The sequence below is a fragment of the Miscanthus floridulus genome, chromosome 2 (genome assembly GCF_019320115.1).
Source record: "Miscanthus floridulus cultivar M001 chromosome 2, ASM1932011v1, whole genome shotgun sequence".
Lineage (NCBI taxonomy): Eukaryota > Viridiplantae > Streptophyta > Magnoliopsida > Poales > Poaceae > Miscanthus > Miscanthus floridulus.
In genome coordinates, this window is record NC_089581.1 from 30,486,516 (window position 1) to 30,501,965 (window position 15,450).

At 51.2% G+C, this 15,450-nt stretch overlaps 1 protein-coding gene across 1 annotated transcript; it reads right to left on the reverse strand.

Annotated features, from left to right (window-relative positions):
* Positions 1-539: 539 nt before the first annotated feature.
* On the reverse strand, positions 540-4,838 carry LOC136538329 (probable leucine-rich repeat receptor-like protein kinase At1g35710). The gene is made up of 2 exons (XM_066530309.1): positions 1,500-4,838; positions 540-1,240 (listed from the first exon to the last, which is right to left on the reverse strand). Exons 1-2 carry the CDS (start codon positions 4,801-4,803, stop codon positions 873-875), a joined length of 3,672 nt encoding a protein of 1,223 aa, XP_066386406.1. The 5' UTR covers positions 4,804-4,838; the 3' UTR covers positions 540-872.
* Positions 4,839-15,450: the final 10,612 nt, after the last annotated feature.

Below are 15,450 nucleotides of genomic sequence, written 5' to 3' on the forward strand. Positions count from 1 at the left end.
CCTCCCAAAATTCTAGCTATCTGATTGCGCCTAGCACGCTGTTATCCAGCTAGTTGGGTGCTGCCAAACGAAGCTAGATCGTTACAGGCTGCCAGCCGATCCTAGCAGATGCACCACAAAAAGGTACTCATCTGTTGATAGCAAACGGGATTCGTCAACCACGTTGAGCACCACTGCACCAGCATGATAGATGTTGGGAACAAGTTCAAAAGAATTGTAGTCGGTGGTTGTACTGCAATTTCAATAAATAAATATAGGTCACTTTACATGCACCTGTAGGGTCTTTTTTTTTGTACTGGTAAAGACCATTTTCTAACCGCGCTACTTTACTTGGTGTATTTCTACAATTATGTGGGCGCTGTAGCCAGCAGCACTTGTCCTGATTCCTGACTTCCAGGGAAATATTGATGCAGCATGTACATGAAACTGTTCAGGTAGTGAGACATCTGTGCGGTATTTTTTTAAAGGAAAATGGCAAGAGCTCTGCCTTGCATTTAAGTAGAAAAACACAATCTGGTCACAATGTGCGGTATCATCAAAGAGAAGGCTCTTGTCATATTTGAGAAATAATAAGCAAAGTGGCTGAAGAACACCTCTTACAAGTTACAACTTGTGGTTTTCCACCATCTACCGTACAGTTGCATGTTTAGCCCCTTGGCAGGGGGGAAAACGAACATCAGCATAGTAGCGAATTTAATACAGCTAACTTTGTGTACATATAGACTTCTAAGGATCTCCAGAATAGTTTCGTGGTCTATCAGTATGCAAACTGAGAGAAAATTAGTCCTCTCAAACTGCATCCAAAAAAAATACATTAACTACAAATTTCACTTGTTGAGCTTCAAACCTTTGCACAGAGTCACAGACAAACATCACTTCTGGTAGTCTGTTAGCTTGCTTACTGTGATCTGTCTGAACGGTTCTGAAAGATAAGCTTGAGTATGCGCTGATATCTCTTGAGCAACTGATCTCATGGAAGGCCGCGATTCGGGATTTGCCCGTGTGCAAGCGAGCGCGATTCTCACCACAAACACAATTTCTTCTGCAAGGTCACCCGTTGGAGGTTCCAACCGCTGGTCTAGTATGTCCTGCAGTAATAAATCTTCTTCTGTGGAAGAGGAGATAGCCGGCAGGGAGGTTAAGAGGTCACCAGGATGCTTCCCCATCATCACCTCCAGAGCAACAACTCCAAAACTGTAAACATCGCATTTCTCTGTGACGTTCATTGTGTATGCCAATTCTGCAAGAGTAAAACCAGACATGACACAAGTTAGTATGCTGCGTCGCGATACATCATCAAACAAAGTGCCTCAGTGTTAATGACAATATCTGAAAGAATGTTGCTTTTCGTAACATTATATTTCTTTTCAGCACTAGGAGCCTAAGAGGGATCTTAGTTGTTACTGGTGTATACTTAATAGTTCAGATCAGGTGTTATGTATTCAAGTAAAATCTGTAAAACTATATGGTCCATGAATAGTAACCAGATGCAAGATTACCTGGAGCCATATAGCCATATGATCCTGCTACAGAAGTCCAGTTTGTAGAAGCAGAGCCAAGCAGCTTCGCCGTACCAAAATCAGACAGCCGTGGCTCAAATTCTGACTCAAGCAGGATATTGTTCACAGTGATGTCACGGTGAACAATGGGCTGGCTACAGTCATGGTGGAGGTAGGCAAGGGCATGAGCAACCCCCTGGACCACCTTCACCCTCATGCCCCAGTCCAGCTTCTTCTTGCCCTCTTCCCCGTACAATGTCTTTCCCAAGCTGCCCCTCTCCAGGTACTCATACACCAGGTACATGTAGTCTCCACTCGTGCAGAAGCCATGGAGCTTGACGATGTTCCGGTGACGGACCTCTGTCAGTGCCTTGATCTCGTTCTCGAAGCTCTTCCTGCTCACTTCTGATATGTCTCCTGTCTCAGCCACATGGAAGCGCTTCACGGCCACGACCTGCCCAATGGGGAGCTCGGCCTTGTACACGCTCCCAAACCCGCCTTTACCGATGCAGAAGAATTCATTGAAGCTGTTGGTGGCATTCACGATGTCGAGGAATGTGAATTTCCCTTCCTTCTCCCAGATCACGGATTCATAAGGATCGTTTGTGCTTGCCTCCAACACTTTCTGTTCCCTGGGTCTCCTTCTGCATGCTAGGATGAGGCAAGCAACAATGCCTGCCAGCAACACTGCCCCAACTACTGAGAAAACTATTTCGATGACTGTTCTCTTGTGACGCCCTGAAGTGGAGATGCGATCGCAAGAAGGAATGCCTTGCACATTGCCGCAAAGCCCTAGGTTCCCAATGTAAGCCTCAGCCGAAGAGTTCTGGAAAGCATTGCCTGACGGTATTTCACCGGTGAGCTGATTGTAAGAGAAATCAACAATCTCCAGGCTCGATATGCGAGAGAAACTTGCTGGAATTGAACCATTGAGCTCATTGTGTGACAAATTCAGTTTCTGTAGGTTAGCCAGTTTCACAAGATTTGAAGGGATAGGACCAGACAGTGAGTTGCTGCTCAAATCCAGCAGGGTCTGCAGCTGAAACAGGTTACCGAGCTCACTTGGTATCTGCCCTGACAATTCGTTCTTGCTCAAATCAAGATAGGTTAGTGAGCCAAGATTGTCGATGCCCGCTGGTATGGTCCCATTAAGCATGTTCCCTGACAAATCAAGTTTCTGCAGTTTGGAATTGTTGCTCAAACTTGTCGGAATCGGCCCGGAAAAGGAGTTATGGCTCAGGTTGAGATTGAACAAGAAGTTGAGATTACCCAGCTCAGGTGGAATAGCGCCTGCCAAGTTGTTCGCAGCCAAGCTGAGGTCCTGCAAGCTTGTCATGTTCCCAAACGCCGCCGGAATGGCGCCTGATATGCTGTTGCCATCCATCTTCAGGCGTGTGATCTTGGTGCATTGTCCCCAGTCATCTGAAAGCCGACCAGTCAGCTTGTTCCCGGAGATGTCCAGGTAGTCCATGCTGGGGTGGACCCCGAATACCTCCGAGATGTCGCCGGTGAAATGGTTCCCCTCCAGCCGCACCCGATACAGCTCGGAGCAGTTCTTCAAGCAGGGCGGCAGCTTTCCGCTGAAGCTGTTGTGGTTTGCCGTGAAGTTATTCAACGCGAAGCCGTCGCAGAGGCTCTGCGGCAGCTCGCCGGAGAAACTGTTGTTCGCGAAGCTCACATCGGTCAATGCCAGCCCTGCGCCGAGGTCTGGTGGGACGGTACCACTCATGCTGTTGTCGAACACTGACAGGTACTGGAGGTTCCTAAGCAACGAGATACTGGAAGGCAGCTCGCCTTCCAGGTTGTTGGTGTTGACGTCCAAGATTTGCAACGCCGTCATGTTGCCGATCTCGGGCGGGATCTTGCCGGTGAGCTCGTTGAAGAAGAGCGCCAGCCGCGTGAGTTGCTTGAGGTTGCCGAACGAGTTTGGTATCGGTCCGCTGAGTGAGTTCACCGACAAATCCAGTTCAGCCAGGTTCACCAACCAGCCGAGCTGCGACGGGATCTCGCCGGTGATGTTGTTGCTGTAGAGATACAAGATTAGCAGCTTCGTCGCCTTGCCAACCTCAAGTGGAATGGTTCCGGTCAAAGAGTTCGTCTGCGCTTGAAAGGATATGAGCTCCGGCCAGCTCGCGAACAGCTGCCCCGGGATCTCGCCGGTGAGGTTGTTGGACGATATGCCGAACTCCTGCATCCTCTTCATCCCGGCGAACGCCGCCGGCAATCCCCCAGAGAGATGGTTAATTGAGAGATCGACGAAGTTGAGGTTGCTGAGGCTGCCGAGCTCCGGCGGAAGAGTGGAGACCAGACTGGCGTTCTTCACGTCGAGACGTTGCAGCATCTTGAGCCGGCCAAGAACCGGTGGGAGCGACCCACCGAGCGGGTTGCTGCCGAGCTCAAGGACCCTCAGCTGCGACATGGACCCGAGGAAGTCTGGGACGCCGCCAGTAAGGCTGTTGCCGCCAAGGTGCAGGTCCCTGAGCCTCGTCAGCTTCGCGAGCGACGCTGGGATCCGGCCGGAGAACGCGTTGGCTGACAGGTTGAGCCACTGCAGGTTCGGCAGCCGCTCCGGGAGCGCGTCCGGGACCGGACCGGAGAAGGCGTTCTGCGACAGGTCGAGGTAGGTGACGTTGCCGCTCCTGAGCACGAACTCCGGGAAGCTGCCGTTGAGGTAGTTGAGGGAGAGCGAGAGGAACTCCACCTTGGGCATCGGTGAGAACGGGACGCTAGTCATAGTCAGGTAGTTGGACCCCAGGTCGAGCTGGACGATCTTTGGGAGCCTGCTCAGCTGATACGGGATGTCGCCGACAAGGTTGTTGTTGTAGAGGCGGAGTTCGACGAGGTCCGTGAGGTCGCCGAGCTGCGGCGGGATGGTGCCGTTGAGCCCGTTGCTGCCCAGGTCGAGCGTGGCCAGAGCGCGCAGCTGCGAGAACGACGCCGGGATGGCGCCGGTGAGGTTGTTGTCCTTGAGGTTGAGGGAGGTGAGGCTCGGGAACGCGGCCGGGTCGAGCGAGTCCAGGCCGCCCGTGAGGCCAAGCCCGAGCAGACGGAGCGACACGACGCGGCCGGCGACGTCGCAGGAGACCCCGCGCCAGGTGGTGCAGATGGAGACCTGGGTGGCGTTCGTCCACGTGGACAGCGCCGCCGGGTCGCCCAGGCTCGACTTCCACGCCAGCAGGGCCTCGGCCGGCGATGGCGGCGGTGTCGCAGCATTGGCATTGGCAGCGACGGCGGCGAGGGCAAGGATGGCGAGGAGTGGGGCCGCGAGGAGGAGGCGGGAGGGGGCGGGTGGTGGCGTCGGCATTGGCCGGTGGCAGAGCGGGGCGCGGCGTGCCTGTGCCCGTTCGTGCGGTGAGGCGGGCGGGGAGGGCCGGACGGGGCGGTGAGGCGGAGAGCACGTGGTGGTCTTGACTCTTTGAGCCCGCGGCGCGCGCGGGCGCGGCTGGCTGGCGGTCAATGCAGTGGGTTGACTTGCGAGCACATGCGGCGCTACGGCTGGGAGGAAGCGGAGTGAACGGGAAAAGGGGCAGCGGCGCACTCGCATTTTGGTCAAGTATAGCGTGCGATGCCGGTTCTCATTCTCTCGATAAAAAAAAATGTTTTTGAATAAAAACGCTCAAAAAATGACTTATGTCGGATATTTATCAAGAAACATGATTACTATTATAAAATATGAATAATTTGTCACAAAATGACCATAAAACTAGAGTACATCAAAAGCTGATATAGTTATCTTTTTTCTTCAATTATTTGTCAGAATTTAAAAATTGCAATCAAAGAGCAACAAGATAAAAAGTACACCTACAAACACCATTGTCATGCAAGACTTTGATGGCCCCAAAATCCACTTGCCTCTAGGAATTAGATCTAGTAACGAGTGAAAAACCTCCCAAAATAAGTTTATAATTTTCCACCACTAGAGAACAGATTGTTGGAGAATCAATCCTTGTCAATTGTCATAGAACGGACAAAATGAATTGGTTAACATCGTTGCATCAAAATCAAACCAACTATTTCTCGTGATAAACACACCGAACCGAATAGATTCCGAAGAGAGCCAACATGCCGGACAGGGGTACTCTAACTTCTACGGCTCCATTTCAAATTACAAGACGTTTTGTCTTTTTCTAGGTACATAATTTTTATTATGCTAAGTCTCTGGTGAGAGGAGCGAACGGGTGTCGAGAGTTCGGTCGCTTCCCGGCTGTGTGCTCGTGTATTCTAATCGGTTCGGGGTTCGATGGGTTCGAGTCCGAATCGATGCGATGTGTTGCGATGCCCTTTATGGGACGCCCTACTTTCTCTTTTATAGGTCAAGGGAAAGCAAGGGTTACAGTGGAGGGAAAAAGAGGAGAAATGAGAAGGAGAAGAAGTCCTCCAGAATCGTCGGGTCTTTCTTTTCCTTCACGTGGGTCCCGCCGACCCTGTAGACGTCAACTGGGATAGCTCCACGTCGCGGCCCTGTTCGTCACTGGCGCCATGCGCTGGCGTCGTCTCCCGGTCGTGGCGCTCCACTCTATCCTGGCGGACGTCATGGTGAACTGACGCGCCTGTGAGTGTTCGTACGAGGGTTAGGCAGAACAGCACCGGTACGCCCGACGCTGTTCCTGATGTGAATCCCCAGGTATGGCCCGTCACGGCCACGGATTATATCGGGGCATGCCGGTCACCTCCCTAGTGTCAGAGCTTTGACCCAGGCCCATTCGCTTGGACCTAGAGTGGTTGGCAGCGGTATAGGTCTTCGTCGGGCGAGACGGATCCCCCGGCCTTGAGGTCGGTCGAGGCGGAGTCCCCCCAGAGGCCGGACGAGGCGAAGTCAGCACTCATAGGTCGGACGAGGTGGAGCCCGCGGCCTCCGCGGCCTCGGTGTCAGGCAAGGCAGAGCCCGCCCTTAGAGGTCGAGCGAGGCGGAGCGTAGACCCAAAGGTCGGGTGAGGCAGAGCCCATGGCCCCCGCGGCCTCAGTGTCGGGCGAGGCAGAGCCCACCCTGAGAGGTCGGGAGAGGTGAAGCGTAGACCCAAAGGTCGAGTGAGGCGAAGCCTGTCCCTAGAGGTCAGGCGAGGCGGAGCCAGCCCTCAGAGATCAGGCGAGGTAGAGCGCAGACCCAAGGGTCAAGCGAAGCGGAGCCCACCCCCAGAGATCGAGCGAGGCGAAACCAGCCCTTAGAGGTCGGGCGAGTCGGAGCCCGTGGACTCGGTGTAGGGCGAGGCAGAGCCCGCCCCTAGAGGTCGAGCGAGGTGGAGTCCACGACCTCCGTGTCGGGCGAGGCGGAGCCGCCCCCTAGAGGTCGGGCGAGGCGGAGCCAGCCCTCAGAGGTCAGGCAAGGCGGAGCCTGCCCTCAGACGTCGAGCGAGAAGGAGCGCAGACCCAAGGGTCGGGCGATGTGGAGCCCGTCCCTAGAGGCTGGGCGAGGTAGAGCCAACCCTCAGAGGTCGAGCGAGGCAGATCCTGTGGCCTCGGTGTCAGGCAAGGCGGAGCCAGCCCCAAGGTTGAGCGAGGCGGAGCCCGCCCTCAGAGGCTAGGCAAGGCGGAGCTTGCGCACCTGGGGTCGGTTGGAGCTGTAGTCACGCTCTTGAGTGCATGGATGAATCAATGTTGATGGTTATTATCTCCTCCTCTTTGGGTACCCTAGTATTGGTCCCCGACAGTAGGCCCTGAGCCTATGGAGGAGTAGAATATTCCTTCGGAGGCTTTTCTGAACGGAAGGACTCTGAAGGCCTCGTCCTTCTTTTGTTGCCCACAGTGTGACCTGGGGGCGGTGATTCCCTTTCCTCAAGCCCCCTCCCATAGCAGGGGCCCAGTCGAGGATTGGTTCATCTTTTGTGATTATCTTCCCTCAAGCGTTTTTTCGATAAAAATGGAGGGGGCGAGCCTTGCCATGATTTTCCTTTAAGGACAAAATGTGGCACCCGGTGAGGTGTTAATGGGCTAGTCTGAGTGGAGCCACCGGCATCCCGTTCGTGGGGATCCGGCTTGGATCAGTTTGGTGACTGACCCGAGATTCTCAGCGGTCAATCCATATAGTTCTCAGGTCCGTTCGACCAGTCCCAAGGGCTAAGTACCTCTCTTCAAAAAAAAACCATGGATCATAACCAGTCGAGACTCAATCATGGGCCGAGATGCCCACGGTGCTCGTGCGCCCGGGTACTGGCCGCTAATAGGCCCATCCCTTTCCACCTCTCACCCTAAAGACGCCTGGAGCAGTTGTCGAACCCATCGATGGGCCGACCTATGAACTCCTAGGCCCAGTCGAGCCGTAGAGGTGCTTTTAGATCCGTATTCCTCTTACTCATGATGAGTCGTGGCCCGTCTAGAGAGGCGAAATGTTCGACGAGTTTTCCAAGGAAACAGGCGAGATGTGGTGGCAGATCGTGGTAGGTGCAAAGATTTAGGCGAGCGGTTGGTTTCCTCGCACCCGTTGCCCCTATAAAACCAAAGGGTTCGCCCTAGGGTTCCATACCTTTACATCCTTGCATCCACAACCATGACCACCGCCGCCAATCGCTTAGGTTTCCTACCTCCGCATCCCCATCGCTGTCAAGCGTGCATTCGTTCGTCCCCACCTCTAATGGATCCATGGTGCCACTCCGATATCACCTTCCAACGCATGGAAGGCCTCATCCATCGTGGTCTTCTCTACACGTGGACCTTGGCCGAGGAGTGGCTGCTGCCTGGCAAGGAGGATCTGCCATCACTGCTCGACGGCTATGTGGTGTCGTTCGCCCACTTCCATGAGTGTGGGTTCACAAACCCCACCTACAAATTTCTTTAGGGGCTGCTGCATTATTACAAGATCGAGCTACAGCATCTCAACCTCAACGGGATCTACCACATGGCAACGTTCGTCGCCCTGTGCGAAGGGTTCTCGGGGATCTGCCCCCACTTCGATCTGTGGAGATACTTCTTCGCCGTCACCCTACAGAAGAAGAGGGAGAAGAGCGGTAGACAAGAGCTGCATATGCCGATGGGGTGCGTCGGCATCCAGCTCCAGAACAATTGGGTCGGTGAGTACCCGCCCATGTGGCTCTCAATGTCCAACATGGGGTGGCACTCACAATGGTTCTACCTCAAGAATGACGCAGCCGCCCCTCTGCCGGAGTTCACCGGTCGCCTGATCGAAGAGGCCCCGGAGTCATGGAGGAATTGGGGCGTCCCAGAGAAGGACAAGAAGAAGATACGTGACCACATCACCGCCTTCCACATCCTCAAGCAGAATGACCTGAAGGGGTCGGGTGTCATCGGGGCCTACCACGCAAGGAGGGTGGTGCCGTTGGTGACGCATGCGCTCCCGCTATATACGATGGTGCCCGAGGCATCGTTCGATGGAACGGCGCTCACCGAGGGGGCGCTTTCAAACTCTGAGATCGCGCAACGCATCAAGGAGGCCATGGAGCCCTTGTGGGACAACATGGGTGCCCCCTTGATTTCATCTTCCTGGTGCTGGGACATCCTCCGATACGGCCAGAACCAGGCTACGTTGTCTTTGTAAGTTTCCCCTTTTCCTGACTTCTCTTCAATCAATTTCCCAACCTCTTGATACTAACTTTGAGAGGGACGGGACCAGCCGAGGGACCTCATCTTCATGGATCACCCAATGCCATTGCCGAGGGCTTTGTCTATGAGGGCGGTGAATCATGCCTAGGGTGAGCGGTTGAGGAAGGCGAAGGAGGACAAGAAGAGGAAGAGGCAGCAGAAAGCTGTAGGCATAGGAACAAGGGGAGGACACCGACAGCGACGATGATGATGACGATGGCGATGACAATGAGATAGCCGACGATGTCGAGTGGGACATCCTGGAGAACAAGGATGCGTTGACAGGTATCAGTTCGTCCTTGCAGGAGTCAGGACCCTTCCTGTTCCACGGAGGGAAGGGTATGAACGAGGAGCCTATGGAGGCGGGACGTACCATTGGCCTCCCTTAGGAGTCAACGGGAGTGGACAGCTCTGCTGCCATGCCTGAGATGTTGGTGGAGGCGGGCGGCTCCACCATCATGCCCCAATAGTCAAGGGGAGCGAGTCCCTCTGCCTAGGAGTAGGGGGCGGGCTCAAAACGTCCTTGCCCCGACGAGGTGGAGCAGAGGTCGGGGGGTTCGTCCCAAAACGTATTTGCTGCCCAACGGCCCAGAGGTGAGTTATCAGCTCCTCTATTTTTTCCTATTTTGGTCGGATTTCATCATGACTTATGTTTTTGGTCCCTTACAGCGTCAGTAGGCAGTGGAATCCTTTGGCGCTAGCACCAAAGAAAAAACATTGCCCTTCAGGCAAGGCGGTAGCCGTCGGCTAGCACTGTGCCTGTTTCAGGTGAGAGCGGTGCCAGTGTGACTACGTCTCTAGCCGAACAGGCACTGCCCATAGTGGTGCTCGTGCCCTCGATGGGATAGGTGGATGCAGGGGTGCCTTTAGAGGTCGCAGAGCAGCCAGCGATGGCGGCCATACCGCTATCGATGATGGGGCATATGGGGCTACCGACCGCGCTCACAACGCCGACCGTGGTAGGCGTGACGTAGTCAGTCAGGGCCCCGCTGACGCAGGTGGAGGTGGCAGTGGCTATGACAGGCGGGCCATAGCCGAACGCAACCGTGGCGGCGCCTGAGGCACCGGCACGGCCTGCGCCCCCAAGCGATGGCGTCTAGCATGGGCTGGATAGAGGAGGACATGGCCGAGGGTTCCTCGGATGTTGTGGTGCTAGGAGAGGGGTTGGTGTCCGTACTATTGACCTATTCCATCGTCGGAGGGAGTGTCCCAGTGGGGATGTCATGGCGAGAAGGGTCGGTGGTGCTTGGAGCCGGCAAGGAGCCATCCTTGGCATTGACATCAGTAGGTAGCGACTCACCCACATGGGGTGAGCCACTGCCCCGGTGGACGAATCCGTAGGATTCGGCGTCGATGCTCTTCACCCTTGATGATGCCACCGAGAGCATGGAGCAGGAGAGCCTCAACGTGAGGATCGTGTCCGTGCTGGAAGCCCTGGACCATGCCAGGGGTGCCTTACGTGATGTTGTCGTTCCCTTCAGCCGATTATTTGCTCTATACTGCCTCTTGCTCTATTCTTTCTCTATATATTTTTATATCCTGACCATCATCTCCCTTCAGTCCCTCATCGCTCATAGCCGAGGGAAGTCTCAGTTCCTTCATGAATAGAACAAAACCTAGGACCGCCTTGTCGAGGAGGCATGGCTACGCAGGGAGGTGACCGCTTAGCTTATTGCCACCTAGCAGAGGGTGGCCGAGCTGAATCCCCTTGTCGAGGAAGCAGATAGTCTTTAGTCGTAGGTGGTCGAGGCCCGTCGAGATGCTGACGAGGCTGAGAAGGCGTTCGAGGCCCTATCGGTGGGATCACAGAGGGACGATGAGAAGGCCACCTAGGTCAAGAAGGAGTGGGACAAGATGCTCCAGAAGGACACTAAGACCCACTAGTAGATCCTTGACCTTCTGGCCAAGGTTGAGAAGGAACGGGACCTGAAGCTAGGCACCGAGGAGAAGCTCGTGGCCCTAGAGAAGAAAGCGAGCCTGGATGCCAGGGCGGTCACTCGGCTATGCAAGGAGCAGGATGAGCTGCTCCAAACCATGGAGAGGCTCCACTCGGAGTGTGGCGTGGCTCACGAGGAGCACGACCAAGCCTTCCAAGAGCATGACTAGGCCTACCTATAGCGCGATGACGCGTAGTAAAAGGTCGACTCGCTCTAGGCCGATGTAACACCTCGGGTGTTTAAATATTAAAATCTGACATGTCATCATATGCATTGCAAAGCATTTGGCATTTGGTGAAAACTTTGATGTGCATGTACTAAAACAAGTTTACATTTGTGTAATGAGTGTTGAATTGTATTGTTTGACTCAAGTTCAAAGTTTGTCTGGGTTTTGAATTTTTTGAGAAAACCCCGCTTTTCGACATTTAAACCCTACCCTGAAAATCTATTTCAAAATCTAAGCATATTTTGGGATTGAGCCTTGAAGCAAAAGTGTAGTGCTTGTCAAGTTAAGCAAAGTTTATTTTTGGAGTTTTTCAAGTTGTTTAGAAAAATTTTGAGTAAATCAAAAAGGCGTAATTCGTTAAATTTCCCGATTCAAATTCAAAAGTTCATTTCAAAATCTAGACTAAACTAGGAGATGGTTATAAAAGCAAAGTTGTAGAACTTTTGATTTTGAACAACTTTTATTTTTGGAGATTTTTGAGTTGTTATGAAAATTTGAGAGTAATTTGAGAATTTTGGCGAATGGCAAACTTGTAATTACTGTGAACAGTGTCCACCGCCGAGGCTACCCCGCCGGTGACTTTCTTCGGCGTTCCAGGCACGCGCGTGGACGTCCTCGGCTTCGCGCTGGTGCGGAGACGTCTCCTGCGTGGCTTCCTTGAGCTTCTGAGTCGCGTTATAAGAACCAAAACGCCGTCGTCGTCGTTCTTCTTTCTTCTCTGTTTTTCCAGTCATCACCGTCGCAGCTCCGTCGACCTTTTGCCATCGACCTTGCGCCGTTGCCGTCTCGGCAAAGCGTGCTCTAGCTCCGCCGTATCCTTGCGCATCCAGCCAACCCACCAATTCGGCTAGTCTTGGTCGGGAACTCGAGTTGCATCGTCTTCTTCCTCGCGGCCGGCAATTCCTCCGCCGAGCGCGATTCGCCGTGGCCAGAGCTATACGGTGCATCTTCGTCCCTGGTTTTGGCTGATTCTGTTTCGTCTCGATGCTGTAGTACTTAATCCATAGCTGGTTGCTCATTTTGATCACTGCAGTCGCCGGTACACCATCGCCGACGACGTGTTGCTCCGCCGTGATCACTGAGATCGTCGTCACGCCTCTCCGTTGCTTCTCCGACCTCGCTCCTTGCTTCAACGTGTTCGGGGTGAGCTACTGGTGCTTCCTCGACCTTTAGTTTGACCGCTACCGGTCTGTAGTCACCGGCGTAGCGCTGCCGTGTCACCGCGTCCGCCATGGCCGACGACGAGCTAGTGTAGGGCCGTAATCCGTGCTGATAGGGACGTCAATCGATGCGCCTAGACTTGGTGATCATTTTGGTACGTTGGCCGTCGCCGTTGATCTCACCGTCGGCGAGAAATCGCTGGTCAGAGCCGTCGCTGCCGTAGTCAACGTCGGAGGTTTAAGATGACATGTGGGACCCTGGTGTCAGTGACTCAGCGTTCAAATGATTTTTCTATTTTCAGATTTGAATGAATAGTGCCTGTTTTTGTTATTTTTGTGTAGATTTATTTAGAGCTCCAAAAATTATGAAAATGTTTGTGTGACCTCTCTGTGAAGTATAGTATTTAAGAAAAATATGAAATAATGTTTTTCAGTACTTTTTGAATGTGATAAAAATTGCTCAATTTATTAATAAATGGATTTCCATGATTTTTCCAGGCTTATTTATTTATCCAAAAATTATGAAATTTGTTTTGCCACTTAGTTAATCTGTAATGAACATGTACTAAAATTTTGAGCTCAATTAGAATAAGTTGATTTATTTCATAATTTTGAATTAAATAATTAATTCATAAAAGCGAATAGTAACCTTTAATGATTTAGGTTTTTGTTTGGACTTTTGGATTGAGTGATGACCTTGGGTCCTTAGTTGATGATGATCCTTGGCAATTGATGTATGTATTATGAAAAAGATTTAGTTGTTTGACTTGCAACTGTACCGCGAAGGAAAGTTGTATTCAAATTGTTAATTTTGCATCCATCATCGAGCATCATGTTTCATATTCCACATCATGTTAAACATGGCATTGTTATTACGTGTAGTGAACGAAGGTGAAAACGTGGTAGTTAATCAAGCTGTTGAGGAGGTTGATCCATCTGTTGAGGTTGGATCGAATCCTTGTGTAACGTCGCAGGAACCGGACTTTTCCGTCAACGAAGGCAAGCCCCGGATGCATACAACCCTACCTTGTGTTTTATAAAATAATTTTGCTTTTGCTTTCCATTACTGCATTAAGTGATTAGGAGTTAAGTAAGAGCCTAATTGGTGCATTACCACCCTTGTTATTCCATATTTACCATATTACCAGTTTTAAACTCGTATATGCCTAGTTTTGCTTAGCTATGCGTAGAACGATGAAAGTCGGGTGACCACCTGCCACCTGCAAGTTTTAAATGGAACATTGTTCAATAATGTTAACATGTGATATGGGAATGTGGAGTAATAAATTTAGACCGGGCGGACTCGGTGAGTGTGAGCCACAAGACTTGGAGGTCTTGTGAGCGGGTTCTTTCCGCCTGTGTCGATTAAGGCACGTCCGTTGTTGAATTGCATGAGGTGAGAATTTGTAGTACTAACCACATACTCCGGTAAGCCTGAACTTGGCAATTCTATTACGAGAATGGCTAATCGCGCACTGGGAGTGGAGAGATGGCGGGAATAGCGTGTACCCACGTGGCCATGGGCTGGAATGGTGGAGTACTATATTCTTAGGTGGCGCGGACCCGTTCTTGTTTTAGGGGATCCGAGGATAGGTTGGTATATGTAGGTCGGGAACCTGCATATGTCGTGTGGTCTGGAATTCCCAGCTGGGTTCATAATCGGTTCGAATCGTCGTTGCTCCTCGGTTATGGAGACTCAACTCACTGTTCATCATCGTAGAATTAATAACCGGAACTTGAATAAGGCTTGTGAAGGCGTTGGATATGAAGTTTCATGATCTCAGTGCGGATCGTGTCAGCTTTGTATATAATTCTTGAGAAGTTTTCTATATAAAGAATGTTGTTAAAAGAGCTTTTACGCAAAAGAACTTTGATCATTGTTAAAGCTATACCTTGAATCCCTGAGCCTGCATTACTGAGTTTATCAGTTAATATTTTGGATAAATCTTGTTGAGTACTTTCGTACTTAGGGTTCGTTGACCCCTTGTTGCAGGTGAGCCTCATGAGCAGATCTATTTTGGATCGTGCTGCATGACTATCGTTCGTTCTGACGATGAGAAGTAAATGTGTGATCCTTGGGCAAGATGTTTATTTTGTGTGATATGTCTATATTAATTATGCCACTCCACTACTACTTTGGTTTGTAATAATCATCGAACTTAGTTGGTAAGGTTTGAAACAACTGGTTTGTAAACTATGTTATCGTAAGACTTCCGCTGTTTTTACTCTGGTTTGGATATTTGAATAAATGTTGTAATACTGCAATGACTCTGTAATGTGATCCTACTCAGAAATCGTGGGTGATTCGGGGTTCCCCGAGGACACCCGACAGTCTTTTTAAGTTATTGGAAACATATGCATAAATGTCAAAGGTCGTCGGACAGTGACAGGTGTATGTGGGCCCTATAACTTAGGAGGTTCTGCCATAGAATGGTATCAGAGCGATCGTTACAAGGTTTTTGTTGTATTATTTTACAAAAACTTCAAAATGATTTGGGATGACTAAATTTAACTTGATAATTTGGTCCAAATTGCTTCTGACTTATCTTATTTCTTTCTCACCATTCCCTATTTGATTAAAAAGGGTTTTGTGTGGTGGAGTAGTAATCATACTATGCCCTATATAAAAATAAATGTTGTTTATGTGCATTATAAACTTTGATGTTTTTGTTCGTAAGAACGATTCATGCATCAGGAATAATTCACTTGTTACTTCCTTCACCTCTTAGTCTGGAGTTGAGTAGTGAGTCTGGTTTGAGGAATGTAATCCATCTTAGCTACTTTTTGGATTTTGATCAAATGGTCTTACTTGGATTAAATTGGCTTCCTACAGTATGGCTCGTGCCAAGATGACGCCCCGTAAGTCCACCGGACCCAAAGGAGTTCCTCGTCACCAACTTGCCCCTAGAAATGATGGTGCTAGCAGTAGCAGTACTAGGCCTGATCCCCAAGCAGAGATATTGAGGGTTTCTATGGAGTTAGCACAATCTACGAGAGATAGGGCTTTGGATGTTATACAAATAGGAGAATTATAGGGTCAATTGAGGCAGCTCACCACCGCGCATAGGAACTGCGAAAGTATGTTAGTTCGTATG

Coding starts and splice junctions, on each gene's coding strand:
- LOC136538329 (XM_066530309.1), bottom strand. CDS start 4,803: ATGCCGACGCCACCACCCGCCCCCTCCCGCCTCCTCCTCGCGGCCCCA. Junction 1,241..1,499: donor ATATGGCTATATGGCTCCAG/GTAATCTTGCAT, acceptor TTACTCTTGCAG/AATTGGCATACACAATGAAC.